Here is a 16,689-nt window from a genome sequence, read left to right on the forward strand (position 1 = left end):
TATGTGAATGTGATATCTCTAACAAAATGTGGAATTTTCCATTTAATATTTTGGACTGCAGGTGACAGGATACCTAAAACTGTAGAAAGTGATGCCATGTACAAGGGAGGGGACTATTGTCTAAAATGGTCATAGCAGAATATTTGTAAGGGCCTGAAACTGTAATCTTGTCCATCAGCAGCCCTAGCTTGGCTCCAGGAATACAGCCATAAGTACAGCACAGCCCAGCCTTGGAAGTGACAATGAAGAGAAACCACAGCCACATGCATCACTGTGCTTGACTCTGAAAGCAATAACCCACGGGCTTGCTGTATATCTCAAATTCGGAACAGGCAACTCTCAACTAGACTGTTTATTGGTGCACACATAACATGTTAAAAACAGAAGTGAGGAAGGGCTTTCTGCACAAATGAAGACAGAGGTTATTCTTAGTGAGGAGGGCTGCGTGGGCCTGGGGCACAGGAAGCTGCTGAGTGGCTGCAATGTTTTCTTTCTTTCTTTCTTTCTTTCTTTCTTTCTTTCTTTCTTTCTTTCTTTCTTTCTTTCTCTTCCTTCCTTCCTTCCTTCCTTCCTTCCTTCCTTCCTTCCTTCCTTCCTTCCTTCCTTTTTTCCTTTGTTCTTTCCTTCTTCCTTCTCTCCTTTCCTTTTTTGGGTAATGGGAATTGTACTTGCCAGGCAGGCACCGTGCCACTGAGCTATATCCCTGGCCACAGTGTTCTCTCCCTTGACTTGAGTCACAGTTATACAAGCATTCGATAGATTTTTCCCTCCAGTACTGACAGTCCTGAGGATGGATCCCAGTACTTTACACTGAAATTCATCCCAGCTCCCCCAACCCCCTATTTGAGATGGACAGGCTGGGCTTGAACTCACCATTCATGTGCCTCAGTCTCCCAGAATGCTGGGATTACAGGTATGCACCACCATGCCTGGCTAGACTGGCAGGAAATTTACATTTTCTGATGTGAGCATGGAATCCCACCTGAGGCTGAACAAGGCAAACCTCTGCCTTCTTGTTTCTGTAAACAAGTATCCTTTTTGCAGTATACTTAGCTCCATATTTTTTGCAGTTTTGTCCTTGCCCACTTTACTATTTAAAATGACTCCCAAGTGGTACAATGCTATTTAACATTTTAAGTGCTGGGAGGCTGTGATGTGAATTGGGTGCAGAGCATATCTTGTAATCCTAGCACTTTGTGAGGCTGAGGCAGGATAACCAGTTCAAGCCCAGTCTGGGCAACTTACAAGATCCTGTCTCAAAATAAAAACAAAAAAAGACTTAGGATATAGCTCAGTACAAAAATCTTGGATTCAATCTGAAAAAAAAAAAAAAGGTTGGGATGTGTCTCATCAAGGAGTTACCTTTTAGAGTTAGCTAAGTTTCATGAAATATAGGGCTGTTGGTTATGAATTTAATGCTAATGAGTCAATAATATATTAAATAAATTAATGTATAATTTATTTATATGTAGTTAATTAATATATTGAATAAGTTAATATATTACATTACATATAATCTATTATAGTTTATTCTTTTTTTTTTTTTGTCTTTTTTGTTTTTATTGGTACCAGGGATCGAACTTACGACTGCCTGCTTGCAAGGCAGGTGCTTATGCCGCTGAGCTAAATCCCCAGCCCCCCTATTATAGTTTATAATAGATTAAATACAGATTTTATATATAATATAAATATATATAATAGATTAAATAAATATGTATAAATATATATAATATATATAAATATATATAATATATAATAAATTAAATAAAAATGTCTTTAAACATAAATACACCTGAAACAAGTTTATGGTGTTAGTCACATTTCCATCACTGTGACAAAATACCATGAACAATTTTTGGCTCACAGCTTCAGAGGTCTCAGTCCATGATCAGCTGGCTCCATGGCTTTTAAGCCTATGTGAGATAGAAGATTATGCAAAAGGATATGGCAGAGGAAAGCTGCTCACCTCATAGCAGCCAGGATGCAGAGAGAAAAAGAAAGAGAGAGGAAGTGGCTGGGAACTGAACACAGTCTCCAAGGCCATACCCCTGTGTTCCACTCCTTTCAACTAGACCCCACCTCCTGTTTCCACCATCTTCCAATGATATCATCAGATTATGATCTTTTTTTTTTTGTATTTTTACCAGTACCAGGGATCAAACTCACGACCACACGCTTGCAAGGCAGGCGCTTATGCTGCTGAGCTAAATCCCCAGCCCCAGATTACGATCTTATCATGGTTTGGAGTCATAATGATCCAGTCACCTTCCTAATGCCATCAGCACAATTAAGCATTCAATACAATGTATCTATGGGGGACATATTGGATTCCAACCATAGTAGTTATGTAATGATTGGTTGATGAAAATTTGTAACTAGAAGCTAAGTGTTGTGTAATGTGTACTTGTAGTGCCAGCCACGTGGGGAGGCTCAGGCAGAAGGGTTGCTTGAGTCTAGGAGTTTGGGACTAGCCTGGCAAAATACATGAAAACTTATCTCAAAAAAAATCATGACCAGAGGCTCACAGAAACTTCCTGTATTTCTCTTAGGAGGGATGGTTCAGTATTTAGTAACTGAATATTCATTGCAACTTTACAGAATGTAACTGCATGAATAATCAGAATCAGTAATGCGTATATTGTATACTTTGCTGTATGTGTGTTATCATTCACAATAAAAGAAGGATTAAGAAGTAGACAAGCAGAATGTGGGAAAAAAAAAACCCTAATGGTTGGTGTGGAGAGTGAACCAGACCAGTTAGGAGCAGGAGTGGAGTGCTTGGGAGTGAGGAGGATGGAAAGAAAACTGCAGAAAAGAGGAGTGCAGTTAATTCAGTCTCGATGTTAGTCAAAGCATAGTATGTTGGTGACAGGAGAGAAGATGAGCACAGATTTGGGAACCCAAGGAGCAGAGGAGGGTGATGGGACTGAATGGGGACATGGAGCTAAAGGGATTGGTTTAATCCAGACCACACATAGCCTCCAAAAGATATGAGTTAGTAAATCCAAGCAAGACAAAGAATCAGGGCCCTGGAACTCTTCTGGTGACCCCAGCCCTTGTTTCTCCCACTTTAGGGGATGCTCACCCTGGTCCTGAATTGCATTGACCGCCTAAATGTCTATACCACTGCTGCTCACTTCGCTGAATTTGCAGGGGAGGAGGCAGCTGAGTCCTGGAAAGAGATTGTGAACCTGCTCTATGAACTCCTGGGTAAGGGGGCTCAGTCCTAATTTCCCCACGAGTACTCCGTATTCCCAATCCCATTGAGTCTGACCCCTGTGGCCTCCTCAGCCTCTCTGATCCGTGGCAATCGTGCCAACTGTGCCCTCTTCTCCACAAACCTGGACTGGCTGGTCAGCAAGCTGGATCGCCTGGAGGCCTCATCTGGTAGGAGGACCAGGGAGAGGGACAGGGCCTTAGGGGAGGGGAGAGCAACACCACCTCACCTCTCCTGCTGGCTCCTGGGCAGGCATCTTGGAGGTGCTGTACTGTGTCCTGATTGAGAGTCCTGAGGTCCTGAACATCATCCAGGAGAACCACATCAAATCCATCATCTCTCTCCTGGACAAGCATGGGAGGAACCACAAGGTTGGTCCCTTACTATTTTTTTTTTTTTTTTTTGTCTTTTTCCTTTTTATCGGTACCGGGGATCGAACTCACGACTGCCTGCTTGCAGATGCTTATGCTGCTAAGCTAAATCTCCAGCCCCTTGAGTTCTTTATATGTTGTCGATAGTAATCCTTTGTCTGGGGGACAGCTGGCAAACATTTTTCTCCCATTTTGTGGGTTGTCTCTTCACTCTGTTGGTGGTTCTCCTGGTCCTTTTTATTTTTATTTTTAATTTTTTACTCTGAGACAAGGTCTTGCTAAGTTACCCACTGGCCTTGAACTTCTGATCCTTCTGTGTCAGCCTCCTCAGCAGCTGGGATTACAGACTTTGCCTCCTCACCCAGCATGATCTTCCTCTTTGACCCCCCTGACCTGTCTCTTTGTTCCCTTCCAGTCTCACCATTTCCATTTAGGCAAAATCTCCATGTCTTGTTTGAACACGGTATCCTTGCCTTCTGGTTTTCCACCCTGGTCCTTCCATGGTCCCCTGCTGCAGTATCATCCTGCTCTTGACCTCTGACCTTAACCTCCAGGTCCTGGATGTGCTGTGCTCCCTGTGTGTATGCAATGGTGTGGCCGTGCGCTCCAACCAAGATCTCATTACTGAAAACTTGCTTCCTGGCCGCGAGCTTCTGCTGCAGACAAACCTCATCAACTATGTCACCAGGTATGGCTCCTGATGCCCAACTGCAAGCTCCGAACTCTTCTCCTCTTTCCTTGACGTGGAGACTCCAGCTTAGATGGATGTCTCTCCCCTCATCTGTAGCGTAAGGTGTCCACTTTGCCCCTGCTCAGCCTTGGATCCCCACTCCTCTGATTCTCTGCCCCAGACTCCATTTCTACCTCTGCTCTGCCTCTGCCTCTTTCTCCCTCTCCCTGTTGTGTTTTGTTTTTTTCTTTTTCTCTTTGCCTGTTTCTGTTTCTTTTCCATCTCCTTCTCTCTAGTTCTTTTTCATCTCTCTGTCTTTTGATGTCTCTCTGCCTCTTTCCCTCCCTTAATTGGTTCTGCTCTCCATCTCTCCTGTCCTATCTCTCTTGCAGTATCCGCCCAAACATCTTTGTGGGCCGAGCAGAGGGCACCACACAGTATGGCAAATGGTACTTTGAGGTGATGGTGGATGAAGTGGATCCATTTTTGACAGCCCAGGCCACCCACCTGCGGGTGGGCTGGGCCCTCACCGAGGGCTACAGCCCCTACCCTGGGGGCGGTGAGGGCTGGGGCGGCAACGGGGTCGGCGATGACCTCTACTCCTACGGCTTCGATGGGCTGCATCTCTGGACAGGTACGTGAATCCCTCTGAGGGACTTTCACCCCTGATCACTGACCCCAGAATTTTCAAAACTCTGACCACACATCCTGGAGTTCTCAGGACTCTGAATTCCAAAAGAGGCAAACTTTGACCCTTTAGTCCTTGTTTCCTAAGACTGTAACCCTAAATCTTCCAGAAAGTTGAAAGAATTGTTTCCTCATAGCCCCTAGAACTCTACCCCAGAGAAGATATGACCTCTGACCCTGGAGATCCTAGATTTCCCAGGGTATTATGACTTCTGATTTTTATTTAACTTGCAACCTGAAAAGTTCCATAACCTTAATTCTAGGAGGATATTAATCTATGACCCTGTAGCTCCCAGGATCCTAACCTCAGGGGAGCCCTGCCCTCTGCATCTAATTTTAGATCTATGGGACTCTCCATGGGTATACTTACCACTAGGGATTCCAAAATTCAGTCTCCAGAGGACCCCTCCAATGTTTCCCTCTGGTCTCTATGTTACTGTTCCATGGAACCTCTGACTCAGACTTTTTTTGGTGACCCTGGTACAGGACATGTGGCACGTCCAGTGACTTCTCCAGGACAGCACCTCCTGGCCCCTGAGGATGTGGTCAGCTGCTGCCTGGACCTCAGCGTGCCATCCATCTCTTTCCGAATCAATGGCTGTCCTGTGCAGGGTGTCTTTGAGGCCTTCAATCTCGATGGGCTATTCTTCCCTGTCGTCAGCTTCTCAGCTGGCATCAAGTGAGGACTTACTTTGTTCAATATCCATCCCAGATCTGGAGACTGACTCTAGGGACCAGCCATCACTTATGGACTCCTATGAGGTCAAGACAGAGCAGTCTGTCATCAGGACTGACCGGTGGCCAGAGAACCCCCACATGAAAGCCACACTGACTCTATTATGAGCCTGATGACCTCTGGCTCTCCCAACTCCATGTCATTGCATTGACCTCTATGTGATCCTATAGAACCATATAGTGACCTCAGGTTATCCCAGGATGTCTCAATGATCCAAGACCATCTAGTAACCTCCCAATGATTCTAATAACCTCAGAATCTTTCAATGATTCCAGAGTCTGAGAATGATCTTATGACCATGGGCCCTCTTTGATCCCCCAGTGACCTCAGACTTTTTTTTTTTTTTTTTTTTTTTTTTTTGTCTTTTTTCATTTTTATCGGTACCGGGGATCGAACTCACGACTGCCTGCTTGCAAGGCAGGCACTTATGCCGCTGAGCTAAATCCCCAGCCCCTGAGCTAAATCCCCAGCCCGACCTCAGACTTTTTCAATGGCTCTGTCCTCTTCTGATAATCTCTCAATGATGCCAAGATCTCCAGTGATGAACCAATAGACCCAGACTTTCCCAGTGACCCCCTATAATCATAGTTAATTCAAAGTCCTCTCAGTAACTCAGTCCTTTTTTAGTGACTGCCTTCCCTCGTTCTCTGAATGTGATTTAGAGGTGGAGATTATGGTTATTTCATAACTATAACAGACTCTTAATGACTCCTAAAATGACTTCTTCTGATCTCCCCCGACCTGCCATTATTCCCAGAGGCTCTCTCTGTTGACCTGGTGGGAGAATGTCTCATCCAAATGCCCTTCCCATGACCTTGCATTAACAGACCCTCTCACCACAAGCTTCTCGATGATCCTGCACTTTGCTTTGGATCCTCCTATGGCATTCACTGATGTTATTCCTTTGACCCTAGACTTTCTGACTCCTAAATGACCTCCATGACCCTGTGACTGCCTAGGGACTTGAGGTCCTTGAACCTCCTGTTAATTCTAGAATTGCTGCTGTATCCTCCTGTGACCACAGACCCCCCACCCCACCCCTGTACCCCTTCATGGTACCTTTTCTCATTTCCTAGGGTGCGGTTTCTCCTTGGTGGCCGCCATGGTGAATTCAAGTTCCTCCCTCCCCCTGGCTATGCCCCGTGCCATGAAGCAGTGCTCCCCCGGGAACGGCTCCATCTTGAACCCATCAAGGAGTATCGTCGGGAAGGGCCTCGGGGGCCCCACCTTGTGGGCCCGAGTCGCTGCCTGTCACACACGGACTTTGTGCCCTGTCCCGTGGACACTGTCCAGGTACAGTCTGCCCATAGGGGTTTCTGGGGAGGCAAGTTGTCCTAGGAGTGAGGGAGCAGGGAGCTGAGCTGGAAGCTGGGAACTCTGTTGTTTAACACATGGAGAAATTGAGGCACGGAGGAAGCAAAGGATTGTCTCAAAGCAGAACCCCAATTTCAGGGAGTCCTTGCCTTGGCCCCGTCAGGCAAGGACTGCTATTATCCCTGATTTACAGCTGAGGAAATTAAGATCCAGAGAGGTTAAACAACTTGTCCAAGTCACACGTAGCTGATATGAATATAGAAGGTGTGATTCTGAAACCTGTGGTCTTATCCACTACAATTTGTTGGGTCATGGTCCATCTGTCTCTGTCTCTGTCTCTGTCTCTGTCTGTCTGTCTCTTTCTCATCTCTTATACTTTGAGTTGAACCCAGGACTTTGGCATTGAGCTACAACCCCAGCCCTTCTTTATTTTCTGAGACAAATTCACTAAGTTGCCCAAGCTGGGCTCAAACTTGCAAGCGTCCTGCCTCAGCCTCCCAGACTGCTAGCATTATGGGAGTGCATGCACCATTTTTAGTGTGTTGGTTTTGACTGTGATCCATCACAAGAGGTCAAATAGAGATTTTTCCTTGAGGCATTAAAAAGTTTCTGACTTCCATGCGTTTTGACTTCCACCCTAAATCTGCATAACACCAAGCAGTTTACATGCAGGACTGCGCTGACTCCATATGAGGCAGGTGTCATGAGTAAAGCATTACCAATCCCACTGTACAGAAAAGGGAACGACACTTCTGTCCGTTCAGAATATAGGTCCTGAGCATCTCCCCTGGGTCTAGCTAGGGCTGGGATGGGATAGGGACTAGCAGAGACTAAGGCAGCCCTGGCCCTGCCCTCCTGGAGCTCCTGGCCCACAGAGGGAGACAGACCTGTCTCGACATGATCCTTTATCCTGACAATGCTATACCTCACTCATCTAAGCACCAACCCTGGAGTCAAGACTAGCGTGGGGAGGGATCCTAGGGGCCTGCTAGGCACTCCTGGGCTCTTGGGATGAGGGGTTAATGGTGGAGGTGGTAGTGGGATGTCAGGGACTTTAGGAACACCCCTCGTTCCCAGATCGTCCTGCCCCCGCACCTGGAGCGCATTCGGGAGAAGTTGGCTGAGAACATCCATGAGCTGTGGGCGTTGACGCGCATCGAGCAGGGCTGGACCTATGGCCCGGTGAGGCGAGGCGGCACGCCTTGCTGGCCGCTGCCTGGGGCTTCAGGGCTGTGGGTAGCAGCAGTAACTGGGAAGTCGGAGGTCACAGCCTGGGAGGGATGGGGAGGGCAGGGAGCCCAAGGAGTTGAGCGCAGGGCTTTTCCAGGTTCGGGATGACAACAAGAGGCTGCACCCGTGCCTCGTGGACTTCCACAGCCTCCCGGAGCCCGAGAGGAACTACAACCTGCAGATGTCTGGGGAGACACTCAAGTAAGGGGGTGCCACAGAGCAAGGGACTGGGCCTGCTGCTGATGGGAAGAGAGGGAGGAGACAGACAGAGTGAGAAAGGGACTGACAGAGAGGATACAAGAGTGAGGAAGACAGACAAGAGTGTGAGACAAGACTGACAGGAGAGAAAGGCAGCGGTGTGTACCTGTAATCCCTGCTCCTTGGGCAAGAGGATGACTTGAGCCCCTGAGTTGTGGGCCCTGAGAGACTGAGGTAGAGAGAGAGATACCGAGACAGAAGCAGACAGGGAAATGGACATAGTCAAAGGGATACAGAGACAAAGAAACCAGAAGGACAGAAATCAGACAGACTGAGATGGAGGAGGGCAGAGAGAGACATTTCAACAGCCAGAGCAAGCGACAGAGAGAGGTAAAGACTCAGAGGCCTTTCTCCCCACCCAGGACTCTGCTGGCTCTGGGCTGCCACGTGGGCATGGCGGACGAGAAGGCGGAGGACAACCTGAAGAAGACAAAGCTCCCCAAGACGTGAGTGAGGGCAGCCCGGGGCCTGTCTGAGGAGTGGAGTGGGGCCTGAGGAGGCCGAGGGCCTGTGGGGAGACTGAGGTCAGAGATGAGGGGCCGTGCAGTCAGGGCTCAGAGGTGAGTGTCCAGGGCTGAGAGAGGAGGAGAGGAGTGAGTGGGGTACAGGGTCAGGGTCTGTCCTGAGAAAGCCGAGGGGACATCTTTGTGTTCACGGCAAAGGGTCAGTGGTAACAGAGAGAAGGCAGAGGTTGCTGGAGGTGTAGCAGATCCTAAGATCATAGTGAGGGATTAGAGGGCCTCATTTAGAGGTCAGAGATACTAAGGCCAGAAGTTTAGAACTGATTTGGTCTACAGTCTGAAGAAACTCCAAAGCCAAACAATGTCAGGGTCAAGATAAGACTCCCAGAAATCAAGATGAAGGCATCAGAGAGGCCAGAGTTAGTGATGCCAAAGCTTTTGCTAAGGTCACAGGATCCTAGGGTCAGGAATCAAAGATCTCAGTTTATTCTAGGGAGTCCTAGAACTTTGATATGAGTCCAAAGGTCATGGCAGGTGTGGTGGCATACATCTGTAATCCCAGCTACTTGGGAGGCTGAGGCAGGAGGATCTCAGATTCAAGGTTAACCTGGATAATTTAGCAAGATCCTGTCTGAAAATAAAAATAAAGGGCCAGAGTTACAGCTCGGCCCAGCACCTGCCTGGCAAGTGCAAGGTTGTGAGTTTGATTCCTGATGCCAAAACTAACTAACTAAATAAATAAATGAAATAAAAGTGGCTAGCAGTAAAGCACCTCTGGATTCCAACCCCACTACTGTTGAGAGAAGGAGGGAGAGAAAGAGAGAGGGAGAGAGGGAGGGGGAGGAGAGAGAAGGAGAAGAAGAGGAGAGGAGGGAAGGGAAAAGGAGAGGAGAGGGATCAAAGGTCAGAAATTTCAAAGCTCAGAGGTAAGGGTCCTGGAAGTCCAGGATCCCATAATGCAGAGCCCCACAGTGGGGAGCAGAGCTCATCCTACGCACTTCCCACCCCGCAGGTATATGATGAGCAATGGGTACAAGCCAGCTCCCCTGGATCTGAGCCACGTGCGGCTGACGCCCGCACAGACCACGCTGGTGGACCGGCTGGCAGAGAATGGGCACAACGTGTGGGCAAGAGACCGTGTGGGCCAGGGCTGGAGCTATAGCGCTGTACAGGACATCCCTGCGCGCAGAAACCCCCGCCTCGTGCCCTACCGCCTGCTGGATGAGGCCACCAAGCGCAGCAACCGGGACAGCCTCTGCCAGGCTGTGCGTACCCTGCTGGGGTACGGCTACAACATTGAACCGCCTGACCAGGAGCCCAGTGAGTGCTGACCTCGTCCCTACCCCGATCCCATCTTGACCCTGACCTGACTCACTCCCTGAATGGGCTACATCTGAAATGCTGAGTGGACTGAGCAGGAGGTCAGTGAGCGCTGACCCTTCCCTTAAACTCCTGCTCTTCCCTTACCCTGACCGTGAGCCTCCTCTCATCACTGACTTTGATCTGACTCAGCTGTTCCCTGCACTCAGTCCAGGAGCCCAGTGAGTGCTGATCTCTTGGACTCTACCTTTGACTCTGGCCCCTATTTCTGGACTTTAGCTACAACATAGAGCCACCCAGCCAGGGGCCTAGGATCTCTAATCTCATCCTTAATCCAGCCCTGAGCTTTCAGGGACTCCCAGTTCCAGTCTTGACCTCTGACCCTGACCGTGATCCCTCATCCTTACTTTCTTACCTCCTGATTGCAGTCCTGATTTCTATTCTGGTCTGATCCTGACTCTGACTCTACCCCCCACCCCATTCCTGCTCTCAGCCCCTGACTCTAAACATTGGCCTTGATCCTTAATCCCAGATGATAATCCTGATCAGGGTACGGACCGATCCCCCCACCCCCCATGTCTCTGTCAGTCTTTCTGCTTTCTGCGCGGTCTGACTCTAACAAGACAGGAATCTCTCTTGGGTCCCTCCTGCCCCTCTCACTAGTCTGAGGTTTTTCCAATCCTCCTCTAACACCAAGAAATTGTTTCTCTCCTCCCAGTTACCCAAGGTCTCTCCCACTAGCCTCTTGATGTCTCAGGCGTCACTTCTCACCCTGCCTCTCCTAACTCTGGCTGGGCTCACTTGTAGGTCAAGTGGAGAACCAGTCTCGTTGGGACCGGGTGCGCATCTTCAGGGCAGAGAAATCCTACGCAGTGCAGAGTGGCCGCTGGTACTTTGAGTTTGAGGCAGTCACCACAGGCGAGATGCGAGTGGGTTGGGCAAGGCCTGAACTGAGGCCTGATGTGGAGCTGGGAGCTGATGATCTGGCCTATGTCTTCAATGGGCACCGCGTAAGTACCTCCCGCTAGCCTCTATGGTCCCTCCCCAAACCCTGCACTCTAGCCCTGCCTCTGTCAGTGCCTCATTCTGTCCACTCATCTCTACATCTACCATTACGCATCCATTCACCTGCCTATCCACTCATAGATCCATCCATTCATCTACCCCACACACTCATCCATCCACCATCCATCCACCATCCATCCATCCATCCATCCATCCATCCATCTATCCATGCATCTACTTACACTTCCTTTCTTCCCTCCATCCAACCCATGTGGACTCTCAATTTTCTACCCATTCCTCTGTCCAGCTATATACTATACCAATGTTCTCATTCACCCATAATTATCCCCCCTTCTATTCTGTAGAGTTAAATGGGCAAACATGGGACTGTATGGAAGACATTGCTAGCTACATCTTTCCTTTCTATCCCTTTACTTGCCACTGTCATCAATCCCCAATTCCATTTTGGTGGTCGACATGGCCCTAGCCATGGGAACAGCAGGAGACTCAGACAACAGGGAGGAGTTGCAGAGATTAGTGAGGAAGGCGTTTCCAAGGATCAGGGATGCAAACATGGGAAAAAATGGGGACACTGGGTGACTCCGTTTCTGCCTCCATGTCCTAAACTCAGTGTTGCTTTATGTGTCTCTCCCCTGTTCCCCTTACAGGGCCAGCGCTGGCATTTGGGCAGTGAGCCATTTGGGCGTCCCTGGCAGTCAGGTGATGTTGTTGGCTGCATGATCGACCTCACCGAGAACACCATCATCTTCACTCTCAATGGCGAGGTCCTCATGTCCGACTCAGGCTCTGAGACAGCCTTCCGGGAGATTGAGATTGGGGATGGTGAGAGCAGGGACACTGCATGTGCCATCCCTATTTGCCTCTATCTCACTTAAACCTGCACTTGACTCCGTCTCTTGCTATCCCTTCCACAGCCCTCCTCCCCACGGTGTTGCACACCCTGCCCACCTACTCATCCTGCTGTCCATCCCTTTCCCTTAGGCTTCCTGCCCGTCTGCAGCTTGGGACCCGGCCAGGTGGGTCACCTGAACCTGGGCCAGGATGTGAGCTCCCTGCGCTTCTTCGCCATCTGCGGCCTCCAGGAAGGCTTCGAGCCGTTTGCCATCAACATGCAGCGGCCGGTCACCACCTGGTTCAGCAAAAGCCTCCCACAGTTTGAGCCAGTGCCCTTTGACCACCCCCACTATGAGGTGAGGACAAGCCCCAGTAAAAGCCAGGACCTTCTGATTTGCCTCCAAATCTCGCTCTTCTCACACCTCTCCTTGATTTCTCCTTCTCATCCATGTTAGCACAGAAGCCACGCAGAAAGGGTCAGTGTAATGGACTCCTGAGGCTGCCTTTTGGGATATAACTTGGGATATAACTTTGGCAGACTATAGCTTTCTGAGTCCTAGGTGTTGCATCTTCAAAAAGATGATAGAAAAGAAGTGACCCCAATGAAAATTTCTAATCCTTATAACTACCTGATCCTAGAGCAAGGTTTAAAGAAATATAAATCCAGTTGGGAGTGGGGGCATATGCCTGTAATCCCAGCATTCTTGGAGACCAGGCTGGGAAATCAGGTGGCTTAGTGAGATTCTGCCTCAAAATAATTAAAAGATGGGAGGTGGTTCAGTGCAAATGTGAAGGACCTGGGTTATTCCCTAGTACTGGAAAAGAGGAATGGAGGAGGGAAAGGGAGAAAAGAGAAAGAAATACAAATTTCTAAGAACATTTTGACATCTCTTTTACTTGTTTTTTTTTTTGGACTGTCAGGGATAAAACTCACAACCTTATGCTTGCCAGGCAGACACTTATGCCATGGAGCAAAACCCCTGGCCCCTTACTAGTTATTATTGTGTTGAGTTTTTGAGTTTATGTGATTTTAGTAGTCCTTCATTAATACATGCATCTCAATTTTCAGGCTTCATTGTCTTTTCCTTTTTTCTCTTTGGTGGTACTAGAGATTGAATCCAGAGATACTGAGTTACATCTCCGGGCCCTTTTACTTTATTTTGAGTCTCACTAAATTTCCCAGGCTAGGATTGAATTCAAGATCTTCCTGCTTCAGCCTCCTCAGTAGCTGGGATTACAGCCATGTGCCACCATGCCTGACAGTATCTTCTCTCTTATGGTTAAATTTGGGTTAGGCACTGACCATGCATTCTCCCGCACAAATCAAACTGGGTCCTTTTCTCAGCCTGCAAGGAACTTGAATTCTGTGTGACTGAGCTTCCGCTGCATTGTTAGAACCTTGTTCTGTGAGAGTTCTTCATGCTGAGTTTAAGATATGCATACTTTTCTGAACGTTACATTTCCTCATACATGGAAATGAGCAAAAATTCACCTGGGGAACTTTTACAAAACTCTGATTCTTCTGAACTTCCCTCTCTCAGGGATCTCCCAGGGAGCCCAGGCAGGCAGAGTCTTCATTTTGTCCCCTGATGTGTTCCCAGCACCTACAATAGAGCCCGGCATGCAGTAGGTGCTCAGTAAATACCTGTGTGCTGGCTGCTTGTTCTGGAGTCCTCTACATAGGTAGGGTTTGAAAGTCTCCCCAGGCGATGCTGTTATACTGGCAGGGTTGCCACTGTGCAAAGTGACCAGCAGAGGTTGATAGAGGGCCAAAGTACCCCATGGCCAAGCTGTGTTCCTTGCAGGGAGCTTCATTAACTCAAAAGAGGGGACATCTTTGGCTAATATTTACCCAGGGGCTCTGAAGCCTATGGATGGCTCCATGTGTAACTAGGTAGAGGATCAGTGGCCTGGCCTGGCCACTGTCCCCATTCAAGTGCTTCCTGCCCCCTCTAGGTGGCCCGCATGGATGGCACCGTGGATACACCTCCTTGCCTACGCCTCACCCACCGCACCTGGGGCTCCCAGAACAGCCTGGTGGAGATGCTCTTTCTACGGCTGAGCCTTCCAGTTCAGTTCCACCAGCACTTCCGTTGCACCGCAGGGGCCACCCCCCTGGCACCACCTGGCCTGCAGCCCCCTGCTGAGGACGAGGCCCGGGCAGCAGAGCCTGACCCCGACTATGAAAACCTGCGCCGCTCAGCTGGGGGCTGGGGAGAGGCTGAAGGGGGCAAGGAAGGAACTGCCAAGGAGGGAGCCCCAGGGGGGACCCTCCAGGCTGGGGTGGAGGCCCAGCCTGCCAGGGCTGAAAATGAGAAGGATGCTACCACAGAGAAGAACAAGAAGAGAGGGTGAGTCGCGAGTGGGGCTTGGGATCTGTCTTGGGATTGCTAATTATGCAACCTCAACAATTTGAGACCCCCCCCCCAGTGTAACCCAAAGTGATCCCATATATGTCAAGTGAAATCACAATACTGAGGGATGCTATCTTAAGTACTCCATTATTTTCCAGGGATGCTCTGGTATCCCTGAGAGTGTAAAATTGGGGAACTGTGTGGTATGGAGATCTATACTATCCTACGTACTTGCTGGGCTCCCTAGAGCCTCAAGCAGTGGGCTTTATTATTCATGACATTAAAAGGGATTTTGGTGTCTAGGGACAGGTTACTGTATCCCCCAGATATCTTAGTGAGAAACCAGCTGGGACCCTTCCTATGTCTCAGATGTATCCCTAAAAACTACTTCAAGGCAGACCCTGAGGAGGTGTCAAAATGAAAGGGAATCTGCATGGCTCCCTCCATGGCAGTGCTTTTCAGGGGGATGCAGTTCCAACTCTTGGGGTATCTGGAAATGACAGCGTTGCTGGTCCTCACAATGTGGGGCTGCTGGAAGTGTAGAACTGCCATGAGGTGAAGAATTGTCCTTTCCCAAGGGCATTTAGCAGCCATCTGGGGGACTCAGATGAGTGACACTGACTTAAGGGGACCACTGTATGTCTGTCTCCCAAGGAGAAATCCTGTATTCCCAGAAGGCTTTGAATGTGGGTGATTCAGTATGCAGTACCTCCAGAGTGGATCAGACTTGGGGTGTTTGGAGTCCTAGCCCACTGAGGGGAGGGGTTGGGGACAGTAGTAGACACAGGTGCAGTTGGGAGAGGGTCATGGCTGTTGTGGTGGGAGAGCAGGGCCCTAGCTGGACAGCAGCTTCTCACAACAGCCTCTCCTCCCATTACCAGTTTCTTATTCAAGGCCAAGAAGGCTGCCATGATGACCCAACCGCCAGCCACCCCTACTCTGCCCCGGCTCCCTCACGATGTGGTGCCCACTGACGACCGTGATGACCCTGAAATCATCCTCAACACAACCACAGTGCGAATGGGGGGCCCTCAGCTTTGGGGACCTCTCAGCATAGCTCAGGAATTCCCATTTCCAGTGCTGCAATGCCTATAGCTGGGGAAATCTCAGTATTCACCAGAAAGTCACAAAGTATAGCATACTTCAAATTCAGAAGCATGTAATCCTTTGGACCCTAATGCATGTAACTGGTGACCTAAAAATGGCAGGGAGCACAATGAAATGATGAAACACACTGATAAAGCTCTTAGGGACCCTAAAATCCAGGGAGTACCCACCATTTGAGTCTACACATATAAATACAGGACACCAAATTTATTTAACCCATCTCATATATCCCTGGGTAGAAAAATTCACTGTCATCCCAATATAATTTTAAGATCCACCAAACTGGAATTTTTATGAGACAGCCTAGTGTTTAGGATCATGGACCACCCAGATGCCACTTGGCTAAGTCACTTGACTGCTCTGAGCTTTCTCTCCTATGGGAGTACTGCGGTTTCCCCATCAGTAAAGTGAGATGGAAATGGTACCCACATAATACACTTAAGTGAGCTACTTTGTGTAAAGAATTACAGCTACTCATGAGTTACTATTCATTTCCTTGCTGTAACCTGGGCAGGGACTTAGATGTAAGAATATCAGAAAGATCCCAAGAGATTCCCAAATCCACAAATGCTTTGGAAGTCACAGAAACAGATAAAGATATGGAAGTGAGGGGTCTCAATTCCTGCCACTTCTTGTTATGCTTCTGTTATGTCATGAGAATCCAGGGAAATCAGTTCAGAGCTGCAGGGAACCCCAGTATTCTTTCTGACTGACCTCTGATCCCTCTGTGTGTCCCCAGTACTATTACTCCGTGAGGGTCTTCGCCGGTCAGGAGCCCAGCTGTGTGTGGGTGGGCTGGGTCACCCCTGACTATCATCAGCACGATATGAACTTCGATCTCAGCAAGGTCCGGGCAGTGACGGTGACCATGGGGGACGAACAAGGCAATGTCCACAGCAGGTACCAGGGCGGGGACATCCCGGGGGAGGCAGGCAAGAGGAAGCTGAGTTCCAGTCACAATCCTGTGGCTGCCTGGTTGTGGGACCTGGAAACCCTTTGGAATAAGAGGGATCTCTAGAACCTCTCAGGGCTCAGAAGCTTCCTCCTCCCCCTCCTCATCCTTTCCTGTTCCCTTGCTTTGAATTGCTCCCATTCTTTTTTCCT

The 16,689-nt window shown here is 48.9% G+C and overlaps 1 protein-coding gene across 7 annotated transcripts in view; it reads left to right on the top strand.

The window, feature by feature from the left end:
* The window catches only part of Ryr1 (ryanodine receptor 1), a 118,308-nt gene that overhangs the window by 16,901 nt on the left and 84,718 nt on the right, over window positions 1-16,689 (top strand). For all 7 annotated transcript variants that reach the window (XM_063252698.1, XM_063252700.1, XM_063252699.1 and 4 more), the window contains exons 14-30: window positions 3,075-3,210; window positions 3,292-3,387; window positions 3,470-3,588; window positions 4,143-4,276; window positions 4,651-4,892; window positions 5,432-5,624; window positions 6,758-6,974; window positions 8,073-8,177; window positions 8,323-8,426; window positions 8,846-8,929; window positions 9,957-10,264; window positions 11,072-11,274; window positions 11,938-12,112; window positions 12,272-12,480; window positions 14,081-14,475; window positions 15,360-15,492; window positions 16,325-16,485. In XM_063252698.1, coding sequence (XP_063108768.1) covers window positions 3,075-3,210; window positions 3,292-3,387; window positions 3,470-3,588; window positions 4,143-4,276; window positions 4,651-4,892; window positions 5,432-5,624; window positions 6,758-6,974; window positions 8,073-8,177; window positions 8,323-8,426; window positions 8,846-8,929; window positions 9,957-10,264; window positions 11,072-11,274; window positions 11,938-12,112; window positions 12,272-12,480; window positions 14,081-14,475; window positions 15,360-15,492; window positions 16,325-16,485 — 3,014 coding nt within the window. The remainder of the gene's footprint in view (window positions 1-3,074; window positions 3,211-3,291; window positions 3,388-3,469; window positions 3,589-4,142; window positions 4,277-4,650; window positions 4,893-5,431; window positions 5,625-6,757; window positions 6,975-8,072; window positions 8,178-8,322; window positions 8,427-8,845; window positions 8,930-9,956; window positions 10,265-11,071; window positions 11,275-11,937; window positions 12,113-12,271; window positions 12,481-14,080; window positions 14,476-15,359; window positions 15,493-16,324; window positions 16,486-16,689) is intronic.

The sequence above is a fragment of the Cavia porcellus genome, unplaced genomic scaffold (genome assembly GCF_034190915.1).
Source record: "Cavia porcellus strain 051 isolate PalLab524CR breed Dunkin Hartley unplaced genomic scaffold, mCavPor4.1 scaffold_7, whole genome shotgun sequence".
NCBI lineage: Eukaryota > Metazoa > Chordata > Mammalia > Rodentia > Caviidae > Cavia > Cavia porcellus.